The sequence below is a fragment of the Oncorhynchus keta genome, chromosome 27, assembly GCF_023373465.1.
Source record: "Oncorhynchus keta strain PuntledgeMale-10-30-2019 chromosome 27, Oket_V2, whole genome shotgun sequence".
Taxonomy (NCBI): domain Eukaryota; kingdom Metazoa; phylum Chordata; class Actinopteri; order Salmoniformes; family Salmonidae; genus Oncorhynchus; species Oncorhynchus keta.
This window is the reverse complement of record NC_068447.1, coordinates 28,173,090-28,187,928: the sequence shown is the minus strand read 5'-3', so window position 1 is coordinate 28,187,928 and position 14,839 is coordinate 28,173,090. Positions and strand designations below refer to the sequence as shown.

At 45.3% G+C, this 14,839-nt stretch overlaps 1 protein-coding gene across 3 annotated transcripts in view; it reads left to right on the top strand.

Moving 5' to 3' along the window:
- The window catches only part of LOC118360295 (helicase ARIP4-like), an 81,775-nt gene extending 68,343 nt beyond the window's left edge, over window positions 1-13,432 (top strand). For all 3 annotated transcript variants that reach the window (XM_052482086.1, XM_052482085.1, XM_052482087.1), the window contains 12 exons: window positions 564-760; window positions 1,232-1,574; window positions 2,143-2,320; window positions 3,893-4,105; window positions 4,325-4,443; window positions 4,645-4,761; window positions 5,033-5,131; window positions 5,437-5,642; window positions 8,089-8,264; window positions 10,972-11,168; window positions 11,531-11,910; window positions 12,049-13,432. In XM_052482086.1, the coding sequence (XP_052338046.1) occupies window positions 564-760; window positions 1,232-1,574; window positions 2,143-2,320; window positions 3,893-4,105; window positions 4,325-4,443; window positions 4,645-4,761; window positions 5,033-5,131; window positions 5,437-5,642; window positions 8,089-8,264; window positions 10,972-11,168; window positions 11,531-11,910; window positions 12,049-12,974 (3,151 nt within the window). In that variant the 3' untranslated portion in view covers window positions 12,975-13,432. The remainder of the gene's footprint in view (window positions 1-563; window positions 761-1,231; window positions 1,575-2,142; window positions 2,321-3,892; window positions 4,106-4,324; window positions 4,444-4,644; window positions 4,762-5,032; window positions 5,132-5,436; window positions 5,643-8,088; window positions 8,265-10,971; window positions 11,169-11,530; window positions 11,911-12,048) is intronic.
- The last annotated feature ends 1,407 nt before the right edge of the window (window positions 13,433-14,839 follow it).

Here is a 14,839-nt window from a genome sequence, read left to right as displayed (position 1 = left end):
AGAGAGTTTCCTGCACTGAAAGTAAAGGGGCTGAATAATTTTGCACGCCCAATTTTTCAGTTTTTGATTTGTTAAAAAAGTTTGAAATATCCAATAAATGTCGTTCCACTCCACTTCATGATTGTGTCCCACTTGTTGATTCTTCACCAAAAAATACAGTTTTATATCTTTATGTTTGAAGCCTGAAATGTGGCAAAAGGTCGCAAAGTTCAAGGGGGCCGAATACTTTCGCATGGCACTGTATATACACTGGGGCGGCAGGTAGCCTAGTGGTTAGAGCGTTGAGCCAGTAACCGAAAGGCTGCTCGATCGAATCCCTGAGCTGACAAGGTAAAAATTTAATTCTGCCCCTGAACCATGCAGTTAACCCACTGTTCCTTGGCCGTCATTGTAAAGAAGAATTTGTTCTTAATTAACTGACTTGCCTAGTTAAAATAAATAAATAAGTCTCTAAATGCCTGTGCTATTATGTGTGGAACATTGTCCCTGATGTGCTATCTTTTTCTTTTTCTTTGCTCTCTTTTCTCATCTCTTTTTCTCTCTCTCTCTCTGCTCTCTTTCAGAACCACGGCCAGCAGAGCGAAGGTGATCTCTGACTGGTCGCTGGATGGCGGCGTGCTCCTGATGGGGTATGAGATGTACCGCCTGTTGTCCCTGAAGAAGAGCTTTGTGGCGGGCCGGAAAAAGAAGTCCAAGAAGCTCCAAGGACCAGTGGTCATTGACCTGGATGAAGAGAACCTGCAGCAGGAGCTCCTCAAAGGTCAGTAGGTCAAAAAGGTCACCTCAGAGTGAGGTTGACACCTGTCAATCGACACTGATGTCAGTCATGGCCTGAGCTTTTCAGAGTTTTCAAAACAGCAGCTTATGGCAGTTTTTCTTTCATCAAACCAAGGTCATCTGCACATTTGGATTTTGAGAGATCCTAATGTTTAACCCTTTGTTAGAACCCATGTTAGATAACATTTTGTTAGACATTTGTCATGTGCACCAGGATGTGTGTACGAGTTCATGGGTTTCCAGCCACGACATCAATCATGAGTGACTCCGATAACATGAATCACTTAGATCAATGGAACGTAAAGTAAATGCTTTGATCAGTCCTACATACACATCTTACCATCATGGCTTTTTTATTTGATTTAACCTTCATTTAACTAGGCAATCTGGGACTGGTTGGACTTCCATTGTTCCTGAAATAGCTCTAACTTGACATTCCTCTACTCTCCTGAAGACATAGAGAAGGCCCTGTCTCACCCAGGCCCGGACGTGGTGATCTGTGACGAGGGCCACCGCATTAAGAACTGCCACGCCAGCACCTCGCAGGCCCTGAAGAACATCCGTACCCGGAGACGTGTGGTCCTCACGGGATACCCACTCCAGAACAACCTGATAGAGTACTGGTGCATGGTGGACTTTGTCAGGCCTGACTTCCTGGGCACCAGGCAGGAGTTCAGTAACATGTTTGAGAGGCCCATTCTGAACGGGCAGTGTGTGGACAGTACACCTCAGGACGTCCGGCTGATGAGATACCGAAGTCATGTCCTCCATAGCCTGCTGGAGGGCTTCGTCCAGAGGTGAGAATGAGAGCTGGTTATAACCCACATGAACTGTTGCTACTACAGTATTCTCTTTATACTTTATAGGCAAGTTTCCCCCTCTCCGATTAAACCTTAAGATTACTTTATTAGTCAATTGCACACAAGGTCCAGACGAAATTTGACTTCTGCTTTTACCCAGCCCCTCCGTAAACACACATGCAGGGTTTTTGGAGAGGTGCAGTGCTACCACACTAGTCGCCTGTGGAGCTGTTGTTGTGGGGGGTTAAGTGCCTTGCTCAAGGACACAACGGCAGGCAAAGACATCTAGGATTTTGATAACAGCAACCCTCTGATTGCCAGCTCATTACCTGCCAGATTTTTCCTTTCGGACCTGGAATTTAACTAGCAACCCTCCAGTTACTGGCTCACCTCCATAACCGCTAGCCTACCTCCACCCAGTCTATTCCTGGACTAAAAAGTACTTTCAATGGATATTCTAGCTGAAGTCTGATAATGGTTGTGTTTGAGCTTTTCAGAGTAGAAGAGATCTATATGGTATAAAAATGTGTGGTCTAGCTCTGGTTGTGCTTGTGTTTGTTCCCAGGCGTGGCCATAACGTGCTGAGAGACCAGCTCCCCTCCAAGGACGAGCATGTGATCATGGTGCGCCTGTCGCCCCTGCAGAGGGCCCTCTACAAAGAGTTTATGAACCGCTTCAGAGAGGCAGGCAACAGCGGCTGGCTCAGCCTCAACCCACTCAGGGCCTTCTGCGTGTGCTGCAAGGTGTGCATGTCTGTCTGTGTCTGTTCTGCCATACACAGGAGTGAAATAAATGTCTGAAGGACAATCGGAAAGTATTCAGATCCCTCAACTTTTTCCACATTTGGTACGTTACAGCACTATTCTTCAAATGGTTTAAATAAATACAAATCCTCATCAATCTACACACAATATCCTATAATTACAAATAAAAAAATGTTTTTTTTAGAAATGTTTGCAAATGTATTACAAATAAAAAAGATACCTTATTTACATAACTATTAAGACTCTTTGTTATGAGACTCGAAATTGAGCTCCGGTGCATCCTGTTTCCGTTGACCATCCTTGAGATGTTTCTACAACTTGATTGGAGTCCACCTGTGGTAAATTCACTTGATTGGACATGATTTGGAAAGTCACAAACCTGTCTATATAAGGTCCTACAGTTGACCAGGGCATGTCAGAGCAAAAAAACAAGCCATGAGGTTGAAGGAATTGTCCATAGAGCTCAGAGACAGGATTGTGTCAAGGCACAAATCTGGGGAAGGGTACCAAGAACATTCCTGCAGCATTGAAGGTCCCCAAGAATACAGTGGCCTCCATCATTCTTAAATGGAAGAAGTTTGGAACCACCAAGACTCTTCCTAGAGTTGGCCGCCCGGCCAAACTGAGCAATCGGGAGAAGCGCCTTGGTCAGGGAGGTGACCAAGAACCCAATGGTCACTCTGACAGAGCTCCAGAGTTTCTCTGTGGACATGAGAGAACCTTCCAGAAGGACAACTATCTCTGCAGCACTCCACCAATTAGGACTTCATGGTAGAGTGGCCAGACGGAAGCCACTCCTCAGTAAAACCAGCCTTGATGAAAACCTGCTCCAGAGCGCTCAGGACCTCAGACAGGGGCGAATGACAGTGACCCTAAGCACACAGCCAAGACAACGCAGAAGTGGCTTCAGGACAAGTCTCTGAATGTCCTTGAGTGGCCCAGCCAGAGCCTAGACATGAACCTGATCGAACATCTCTGGAGAAACCTTGAAATAGCTGTGCAGTGATGCTCTCCATTTAACCTGACAGAGCTTGAGAGGATCTGCAGAGAATAATGGGGGAAACTCCCTAAATACAGGTGTGCCAAGCTTGTAGCGTCATACCCAAGAAGACTCAAGGCTGTAATCGCTGCAAAAGGTGCTTCAACAAAGTACTGAGTAAAGGGTCTGAATACTTATGTAAATGTGATTTTTCAGTTTGAAATGATGTGGTATTATAACAATATTAGGATGACGTCTGGATGAAATGTGGACATGTACATGGCGTTTGATGTACAGCGCATTGGGAAAGTATTCAGACCACATTTTGTAATGTAAAAAAAAATGTTACGTTACAGCCTTATTCTAAAATGGATGAAATCTACACACTAGATTGATGAGGGAGAGAAAAACTATTTAATCCATTTTAGAATAAGGCTGTAGCGTAACAATGTGGGAAAATTCAAGTGGTCTGAATACTTTCCCAATGCGCTGTATGTCACATGATGTGTACTACATGTCCACATTTCATTCAGACGTCATCCTAATGTTGGAATAATGTCTTCCTCTTCCAGATCTGGAACCACCCAGACGTGCTGTACGAGGCGCTGCAGAAGGAGAATCTGGCCAATGAGCAGGACCTGGACCTGGATGACATCACCAACAGCCACGCCCGCTGCCCAGCCCCCTACCAGAAGGGCAAGACCCCGGAGGACCCCAACAGCATCGAAGGGCTGAGTCTCAACGCTCTGCAGGAGAAGGCCAACCAAGTCATCACCTACGAATGGGTACGCAGCCACACTTCACTACCATGTTTGTTGTTTTTCCATTCAGTTTAAGTGGCAGGGGGTTGAGTCATCATGGATTTATGACGGTTGGGAAACAACTTGAGGGTCACTCATTTAGAACGGATTCTGTCGTAGGTTTCAGTAAAAACGGGTTATTACCCTAAACTGTGCACTACAATTACACTACTGTTCCGTTACCTCATCTCCTCTCTCTCTCAGGCGAAGGAGATCATGTCTGACTATAAACCCGGGCTCTTGGAGAACTCTGCTAAGATGGTCCTGCTGTTCCACCTGATCGACGAGAGTGTGAGGAAGGGAGACAAGATCCTGGTGTTCAGGTAGGCACAGAAACAGAACCTCAGTTGTTTTACTGTTTTGATCTTACATTTCCGTTCCTTTAAAACTGCTACGTAACATATTCCACGAACACTAAGGCCAAAGCACAGACTGACCAACTTCTCAAATGGTTCAATTAGTTTCACTGTAATTTCCAAGCACCCCTCCTCACCGTATCCCTCCCTACACTGTTTCTCATGTAGTCAGAGTTTGTCCACCCTGTCAGTCATCGAGGAGTTTCTGGCCAAGAGGCCCATACTGGCGGGCAGCGCCAGAGAGGGCTATAATCAAAACTGGGTCCGCAACCACAACTACTACAGTAAGTGTCCCCGTTTCCATGACAACCACCACTGCCATGTCTCTGTGACTCCATTTGTCCCCAGTGGTGTCTTTTACTGAAGCTATACAAATGTATTCAGCCTCCCCAATCCCATGGTGCCACTTTTCCTGTTGACTTACATTGACTATCGCCACCTGCTGGGGATATTGATATCTCACCATCATTCTGTGTATGAAGCCCTTGGGTAAAAACTGGTTGTTCCTGTGTTGGAGAAAGGGATTGACTTCCTTTTTATGGTTTGTCTCTTTGGGACTGGATGGGAGCACATCTGCTTCAGAGAGAGAGAGGCTCATCTACCAGTTCAACGACCTGTCCAACACCTCCGCCTTGATCTTTCTGCTGTCCACCAGGTAAAAGACCTCCACAGGAACACACTGGTAGAAATAATTATCATTTGTTTGTAATCATACTTATGTATGGTCACACTAGTAACCACACTAGTTACAAACACAAACCCTCATTCACACATGCACAGTCCTCTATTTATATATACATACACACACAAACCCTCATTCACACACGTGCACAGTCCTCTATTTATATATAAACACACACACACACACACACACACACACACACACACACACACAAACCCTCATTCACACACGTGCACATACACATCAGGTCAGTGACGTGTGCTTCTTCCCATCCTCAGGGCTGGTTGTCTGGGGGTGAACCTGATCGGGGCTAACCGTGTGGTGGTGTTCGATGCCTCCTGGAACCCCTGTCACGACGCCCAGGCCGTATGTCGGGTGTACCGCTACGGCCAGAAGAAACCCTGCCATATCTACCGCCTCGTCAGTGACTTCACCTTGGAGAAGAAGATCTACGACCGACAGATCTCCAAGCAGGGCATGTCCGGTGAGTAACCAGTGAACCAAACAAACATAGAATGGATACTGACTTCATACAGACTACACCTCTGCTTCCTCCAGCCATGTCTACTAGGTCTACTATTACATGGTCATCTGCTACCAATATCTTAAATCTACTCGCCAACCCTGTTAAGGGCTCTTCAGCCGGCCCAGTCCACTTCACTAGCACAACAGTGTGTGTGTGTGCTGCGAAGTGCAGCAGTCCTGTGATCTGTCAGACTCCTCTCAGGCTAAGTGCACTCCAAGTGCACTTTGACATAGTTTGCCATTGTTAGGCTCAGTTGGTAGAGCATGGCACTTTCAACAGCAGGGTTGTGGGTTTGACTTAGAGCGCCTTAACTTGTTAGTGATCCCTTCGCGCGCCAATCCCTTTAGCGGGATCGATTTGACAACATCCAGTGAAATTGCAGAGCTCCAAATTCAAACTACAGAAATATCAATATTCAAGATAACCGAAAATATAAGTGTAATACATCAAAATAAAGCTTTATTTCTTGTTAATCCAGCCGCAGTGTCATATTTCAAAAAGGCTTTACGGCGAAAGCAGACCATGCAATTATCTGAAGACAGCCCCCCGCATACAAACACAGGCAGGTGGCGACACAAAAGTCAGAAATAACGATATAATAAATGCCTTACCTTTGAAGATCTTCTTCTGTTGGCACTCCAAAATGTCCCAGAAACATCACAAATGGTCCTTTTGTTTGATAATGTCCTTCTTTATATCCCCAAAATCTCAATTTATTGTTTCCAACTCGCCCAACATGACTACAAAGTATCTAATAAGTTACCTGTAAACTTGGCCCATACATTTCAAACAACGTTCCTAATCCAACCTAAGGTATCCTAAAACGTAAATAATCGATACAATTTAAGACGGGATAAACGGTTTCCAATACCAGATAAAAACAACTTGAAGCGCGTTCCAGTTCACGAGCACCACACAGTAGAATCCATCTGGAGTGACACTCACAAAGAACAGCCGTACTTCTTCATTTCTCAAAAGAAAAACATCAACCGATTTCTAAAGACTGGTGACATCTAGTGGAAGCCATAGGAACTGTAACTAGGTTCCTATTAAATAGGGCTTTCAATAGAAAATATTATGACCTAAAAATAAAAAAATTCCCTGGATGGTTTGTCCTTGGAGTTTCACCTGCCAAATCATTGTGTTATAGTCATAGACATTATTTTATATCCAAATCTACCAATTATATGCATATCCTAGCTTCTGGGCCTGAGTAACAGGCAGTTTACTTTGGCACGTTTTTCATCCGGACGTGAAAATACTGCCCCCTATCCCTAAGATGTTTTAAGAGCGTCTGCTAAATGACTAAAATGTAAAAATGTAAATGTAACAGTCAGCTATGCTTTATACACAGAAAGGGAAGGCCCACACTCTTAGAATTTAATTGAATAATAAAATAGACATCATCAAATAAAATGTATTTATATAGCCCTTCAGCTGATATCTCAAAGTGCTGTACAGAAACCCAACCTAAAACCCCAAACAGCAAGCAATGCAGGTGTAGAAGCACGGTGGCTAGGAAAAACTCCCTAGAAAGGCCAAAACCTAGGAAGAAACCTAGAGAGGAACCAGGCTATGTGGGGTGGCCAGTCCTCTTCTGGCTGTGCCGGGTGGAGATTATAACAGAACACGGCCAAGATGTTCAAATGTTCATAAATGACCAGCATGGTCCAATAATAATAACGCAGAACAGTTGAAACTGGAGCAGCAGCACGGCCAGGTGGACTGGGGACAGCAAGGAGTCATCATGTCAGGTAGTCCTGAGGCATGGTCCTAGGGCTCAGGTCCTCCGAGAGAGAGAAAGAGAGAATTAGAGAGAGCACACTTAAATTCACACAGGACACCGAATAGGACAGGAGAAGTACTCCAGATATAACAAACTGACCCTAGCCCCCTGACACAAACTACTGCAGCATAAATACTGGAGGCTGAGACAGGAGGGGTCAGGAGACACTGTGGCCCCATCCGAGGACACCCCCGGACAGGGCCAAACAGGAAGGATATAACCCCACCCACTTTGCCAAAGCACAGCCCTCACACCACTAGAGGGATATCTTCAACCACCAACTTGGCCAGGGTATGCTGTATGCCATGTTTCATGTCATACGCAGAGACCTTTTCATGCAGCTGTTGATGGCCCTAGACATGAGGTGGGCAACTCCAGTCCTCGAAGGGCCTGATTGGTGTCACACATTTTCTCCATCCCTATGAAACGCAGCTGATTAATCAAATTGCATTCTAAACTGAAGATCATGATTAGGTGATTATTGGAGTCAGGTGTGTTAGCTGGGGCTGGGGCAAAACTGTGACACCAATCAGGCCGTTGAGGACTGGAATTGCCCACACCTGCCCTAGACATAGTGTTAACCCCTTTCTTGACTCCATCCATCCCTCCTTTTTGAAGACCGAGTGGTGGATGACCTGAACCCGGTGCTGTCGTTCACTCGAAGGGAGGTGGAGTCTCTGCTGCACTTCGTGGAAGAGGAGCCTGACGTGTCACAGGTGCAACTACAGCCCCACCAAGAGATAGAGGCAGGCATCAGACAGGCCTGCCAGCTCTACCCTCACCTTGTCACCAAGGTAATACACCTATATACACATCTATAAACACACACTACATCACAGGCCTGCCAGCTCTACCCTCACCTTGTCACCAAGGTAATACACCTATATACACATCTACAAACACACACTACATCACAGGCCTGCCAGCTCTACCCTCACCTTGTCACCAAGGTAATACACCTATATACACATCTACAAACACACACTACATCACAGGCCTGCCAGCTCTACCCTCACCTTGTCACCTACAGTGCCTTGCGAAAGTATTCGGCCCCCTTGAACTTTGCGACCTTTTACCACATTTCAGGCTTCAAACATAAAGATATAAAACTGTATTTTTTTTGTGAAGAATCAACAACAAGTGGGACACAATCATGAAGTGGAAAGACATTTATTGGATATTTCAAACTTTTTTAACAAATCAAAAACTGAAAAATTGGGCGTGCAAAATTATTCAGCCCCCTTAAGTTAATACTTTGTAGTGCCACCTTTTGCTGCGATTACAGCTGTAAGTCGCTTGGGGTATGTCTCTATCAGTTTTGCACATCGAGAAACTGACATTTTTTCCCATTCCTCCTTGCAAAACAGCTCGAGCTCAGTGAGGTTGGATGGAGAGCATTGTGTCCCACTTGTTGTTGATTCTTCACAAAAAAATAGTTTTATATCTTTATGTTTGAAGCCTGAAATGTGGCAAAAGGTCGCAAAGTTCAAGGGGGCCGAATACTTTCGCAAGGCACTGTATATACACATCTACAAACACACACTACATCACAGGCCTGCCAGCTCTACCCTCACCTTGTCACCAAGGTATATACAGTTGAAGTCGGAAGTTTACATACACCTTAGCCAAATACATTTAAACTCAGTTTTTCACCATTCCTGACATTTAATCCTAGTAAAAATTCCCAGTCTTAGGTCAGTTAGGATCACCCCTTTATTTTAAGTATGTGAAAATTCAGAATAATAGTAGAGAATTATCTATTTCAGCTTTAATTTCTTTCATCACATTCCCAGTGGGTCAGAAGTTTACATACACTCATTTAGTATTTGGTAGCATTGCCTTTAAAATGTTTAACTTGGGTCAAACTTTTCGGGTAGCCTGCCACAAGCTTCCCACAATAAGTTGGGTGAATTTTGGCCCATTCCTCTTGACAGAGCTGGTGTAACTGAGTCAGGTTTGTAGGCCTCCTTTGCTCGCACCAGCTTTTTCAGTTCTGCCCACACATTTTCTATGGGATTGAAATCGGGGCTTTGTGATGGCCACTCCAATACCTTGACTTTGTTGTCCTTAAGCCATTTTGCCACAACTTTGGAAGTATGCTTGGGATCATTGTCCATTTGGAAGACCCATTTGCGACCAAGCTTTAACTTCCTGACTGATGTCTTGATATGTTGCTTCAATATATTCACATAATTTTGAAGTGCACCCGTCCCTCCTACAGCAAAGCACCCCCACAACATGATGCTGCCGCCCCTGTGCTTCACGGTTGGGATGGTGTTCTTCGGCTTGCAAGCCTCCCCCTTTTCCTCCAAACATAACGACGGTCATTATGTCCAAACAGTTCTATTTTTGTTTCATCAGACCAGAGGACATTTCTCCAAAAAGTATGATCTGTGCAGTTGAAAATCGTAGTCTGGCTTTTTTATGGCGGTTTTGGAGCAGTGGCTTCTTCCTTGCTGAGCAGACTCTCAGATTATGTCGATATAGGACTTGTTTTACTGTGGATATAGATACTTTTGTACCTGTTTCCTCCAGCATCTTCACAAGGTCCTTTGCTGTTGTTCTGTGATTGATTTGCACTTTTCGCACCAAAGTACGTTCATCTTTTGGAGACATAACGCTTTCCCTTCCTGAGCGATAGGACGGCTGCGTGGTCCCATGGTGTTTATACTTGCGTACTATTGTTTGTACAGATGAAAGTGGTACCTTCAGGCGTTCATCCGAAGGATGAACCAGACTTGTGGAGGTCTACAAAAAGAAATTCTGGGGTCTTGGCTTATTTATTTTGATTTTCCCATGATGTCAAGCAAATAGGCACTGAGTTTGAAGGTAGGCCTTGAAATACATCCACAGGTACACCTCCAATTGACTCAAATGATGTCAAAATCAGAAGCTTCTAACGCCATGCCATCTTTTTCTGGAATTTTCCAAGCTGTTTAAAGGCACAGTCAACTTAGTGTATGTAAACGTCTGAACCACTGGAATTGTGATACAGTGAATTTTAAGTTAAATAATCTGTCTGTAAACAATTGTTGGAAAAAATTACTTGTGTCATGCACAAAGTAGAGGTCCTAACTGACTTGCCAAAACTATAGTTTGTTAACAAGAAATGTGTGGAGTGGTTGACAAACTAGTTTTAATGACTCCAACTTAAGTGGATGTAAACTTCCAACTTCAACTGTATCTATATGCACACCATACTGTATTATACACTCTACCCAAACCTAAACACCAAGGTTAGAACCAAACTAGATATACATATCTATATACACACATCTATACTGTCTAATCATAAGTTGATACTTATCCAAATGATACATACATCTAGCTCGCTGAATCATGGACAGACTCTGTCTCAACCCATCATTTCCACATTGAACTCTCACTGTCATCAAAATGCTACTTTACTAACACTTCTATCCAGAATTCTAACCTACATGATGGCATATTATACTTAGAGAGCAATTTCACTTAAACTATTCTTCATGTCTGTCTCTCCAGCAACCCTTTCACCATGAGTCTCTCCTGATGGAGCGACAGGGGATGAAACTCACCAAAGCGGAGAAGAAGGCCGCCAAGAAGAGCTACGAGGATGAGAAGCGTGCATCGGTGCCCTACACGCGCCCCTCTTATGCCCACTATTACCCCGCCAGCGACCAGAGCCTCACAAATATCCCTGCCTTCAGCCAGCGCAACTGGTGAGATGGTCCCCTGGTCCCCAAAGACGTACACGTTTTCTCAATAACAATACTACAGTTGCATACAGTCAATCAAATGTATTTTGTAAAGCCCTTTTTACATCAGATACCCAGATTAGCAAACAATGCAGAACTAAAGTGTGTAGAAAAACTCCCTAAAAGAAGAAACCCAGAACAACAGGTCCAGGAGAAGGTAGCACTCCTGGCACGGTTCCATGAAGAACTAGAGAGAGATGCCTAATGTGACACCAAGTTTTGAATTCCAAAGTTTGAACTGTTGATAAAATCTTTAACCCTCCACTCTCAATTCGGACTGTCAATACCCCACCATGTCATCTTTCCTCTCCCTTACCCCATTTCAGGCGCCCACCCCCCCGACAAGATGAGAAGCCGGTGGCCAGTGTTCGCCCAGTTCAGTCAACTCCAATTCCCACGATGCCTCGCCAGGCATCTCACAGCTCTGCCCCCACAGCAGACACCGAGTCCAGCCCGGGCTTTCCCGTCAACTACCTGCAAAAGGCGGGCGTATTTGTCCAGAAGATCATCACCACCACAGATATTGTGATACCTGAAACCAACAGTTCAACTGATGTTAAAGCCAGAATCAGTGCAGGAGAGAGCATCCACATCATCAGAGGAACGAAAGGGACCTACATCAGGACTTGTGATGGGAGGATATTTGCCATCCGCACTGCAAGCAAGCCCAAGGCAGGGGAGGAGAACTCAGCTGCTGCACCCAAAGGTAGCAATCCCAAATCAACCTTTTGTCAGTATCGTTTTTACTCATTTGGTACATATGGATCTGTTTTTATCCAGTGCTGATGGTTTCGTTTAGTCTACAGAAGTATCTGACCCGTCTGTCTTACCTTCCCTATCTCAGACACCCAGAAGGTATCGGAGGAGGCCTCCGCCAACGGCTGTGTGGCTCGCCTGCTTTCCCCCGACAGCCCCGAAATCCTGAGTGAACTCCAGAGGTACGAGGCTTCAACCAGAACCAAGGCCCAGCATCAGCAGGGCTCCAAGGCTTCGTCTGCAGGTGCAGTGGCTCCACATGAGAAGGCGCTGGCAGAGAGCAACAATGGCAGCAGCATGACTAGCCATGCCAAGCCCTGGAGCGATGCCTCCGCCCCGGCCAAGCCCAGCACAGATGCCATTGCTGCCCTGGACCTGAGGGGCACCAAGCGCAAGGCCTCCACCCCGTCCAACGTCGAATGGGCCATCAAAAAGCAGCCGGCCCCCAGCAAGCGGACCTCGGCCCAGTTGCCCGTCCATGCTTTTCCCTTTGCGGCGGGCTATGACCTCCCACCCATGGGCCTCGACCCAGTAATGCTGGGCTCCATGGGGCACCCCATATTCATGGGGGCCGGCTTGCCGTACTTCCAGTCCCACAGCCAGCAGGGTGACCACCGTCTCATGTTCCCCATGACTCCCGACCCCTTCGGCTTGGGGGGCGGCACCCTACCTAGATCCTCCTCCACCATCACCTCCTCGGCTGCCCCTGACTCAGCCTCCCTAGCTCCCTTCATGCTGGGTGCTGGTATGGCTGGCATGCTGCCCCCAGGTTTCACCATGTCCTATGGCGAGTCCCTGTGCATGTATCCTAACTTGCTGCACCCCAGGGAGCAACCGGCCGCCACCCCAGGCCCCGCTGGCTCCAGCTTCTTCTCCCACTTCCCCTCCTCCTCTGGCCTGATAGGGGCAGGGCTGGGTCGCTCTGATGCCCACGGCTCGGCAGAGAACGCCGGTGGAAGCAGCTCAGACAGCAACAACGACGATGATGATGTCATTGAGGTGATGGGACAATGAGAGCCTCCAACTGTAGGAAAGAGGCATGTGGGTTGTAGGGGACAGTTAGTGGAGTTGCTGGGGCTAGGAAAGCTGAAGAGAAAGGGAAGGGACAACCAAGCCCACCTCCTCCACTAGACCTATTCCCCATCCTAAATGCAACATGCACACCTTTCAAAAAACGAGAATCTATGTTGGAATATAACAGACTGGACAAAGCACCAAATCCTTATGCTGAATATCTTATTTAAACATTTTTAAAAAGGCAAATCTGAACTTATGTGATGAAGAAAAATGAACTTGGGGCTTCCAAAATGTTATCCTGTACTGGCTTTTGCAAATCACTGAAGCAAGAGACTGCTGGGTTTGGACCTGCAAACCACTTCTTTGTCTTCTATTTTTTTTAAATTCCCAGCGGTTGATGACAGACTAGGTTAATAACTAACTGACAATAAACTTGAGTTAATATGTCAATTTTATATACGTAGTTGGTAGTAATTATTGTTCATTGTCATTATATGCTACTGAATATTATTTTATATAGTAGTCGGGCTCTAAACATGTCACAACTGTTTTCAAAATCTATTTGATTTGCCCTTGAATTTACTGCGTTTCGTTTTTCAGAAAATTGACTACTTGAGACTCAATTCAAAGAAACAATTAGGCTCTTTGTTGGGTGAAAAATTAAGTCAAAAACCTTCAACTCAAAAAATGTACACTTATTTATGACTTTAATGCAGACCTTGGGGACAGGCATCACACTTGTGAAGATCTGATTTCAATTTTTGATATGTCATCTACATTTTTCAAATGTACACATCTTCTACAGGTGACGATGTGAAAACTGTGATCTTGCTAAACTCCAACTGTCCGAAGGGAGCTGAATTGAAAATGCCTTGCCTCTGTCTCTCAGAATGTTACCTAGTGGGAGTAGAGAAACAGTGAGATGGGCAATCCTAGGACCTGGATCTCACCCATAGTCTTACTGTAGCTTTGCTAAATGATGCAAATATAACCCATGAACCCTCTGGTGGTCAGGTGGGTCACCTGTCTAGTTCTCTGTCTGTTTCTGCATTGTGTACCCAAGGGTTCTAGAGTAGAGAACTTCTGTCATAATGACTCGCTCTGCCTTGTGGATAGCATGAACACTCGTTTTCAGTTCCTTTTTCTCATCGTATGTGGCGTATGTGATTTCAACTGAAAAACAAACAGGGTTCAAGAGATCATTGTCAAACCAAAATCATTTGAGAGGAGTCAAAAATAGCTGTGCCAAAAAAAAGTACAAAAAGCAACCAAACATCACCGTCAACTGCTATTGGCCTAGAGAAGAGGGTTTCTTTCCCTAATTTGATCACAGTTTTGTCATTATAGACTTAGTGAGCTCATTGTAAAGATGATGCTGGCTTAAGACTTCACTGTGTAACAAAGTACCGGGACTTTGATTTAGAGAGGGGGAGGTCTGTGACCTGGTTCTGTTTAATAAACAACAGAACTTTTCATTTCTGTTACTGCTGACTGTTATTACCCCCCTCATTACATACGTTGGCCGCCTACTGTCTCATGCCGCATTTACGTGCTAGTCGGAACTAGGAAGCTCGGGAATGTCCAACTTGCTAACTGGTTGAACGCGGCATGTGTATAACTACAAACAATTAGCAAGTCGGGAAATGTCTGACTTTCCGACTAGCATGTGAACGCGGAAACTACCCAACATTTTGGGAAGAGGGAAGCCCAGCCCACCACCTCCACCAAGTCCCTAGCCTTGTCTCTTCAGCAAGAGCTTTAAACTCCAGTTATTGAGTTTATTATGAGACCCTTACATCATCAGACTTGTTCATCTTTTCATACCATACTTAAGGTGTTAATTGACCTGTTATTTCTATTTT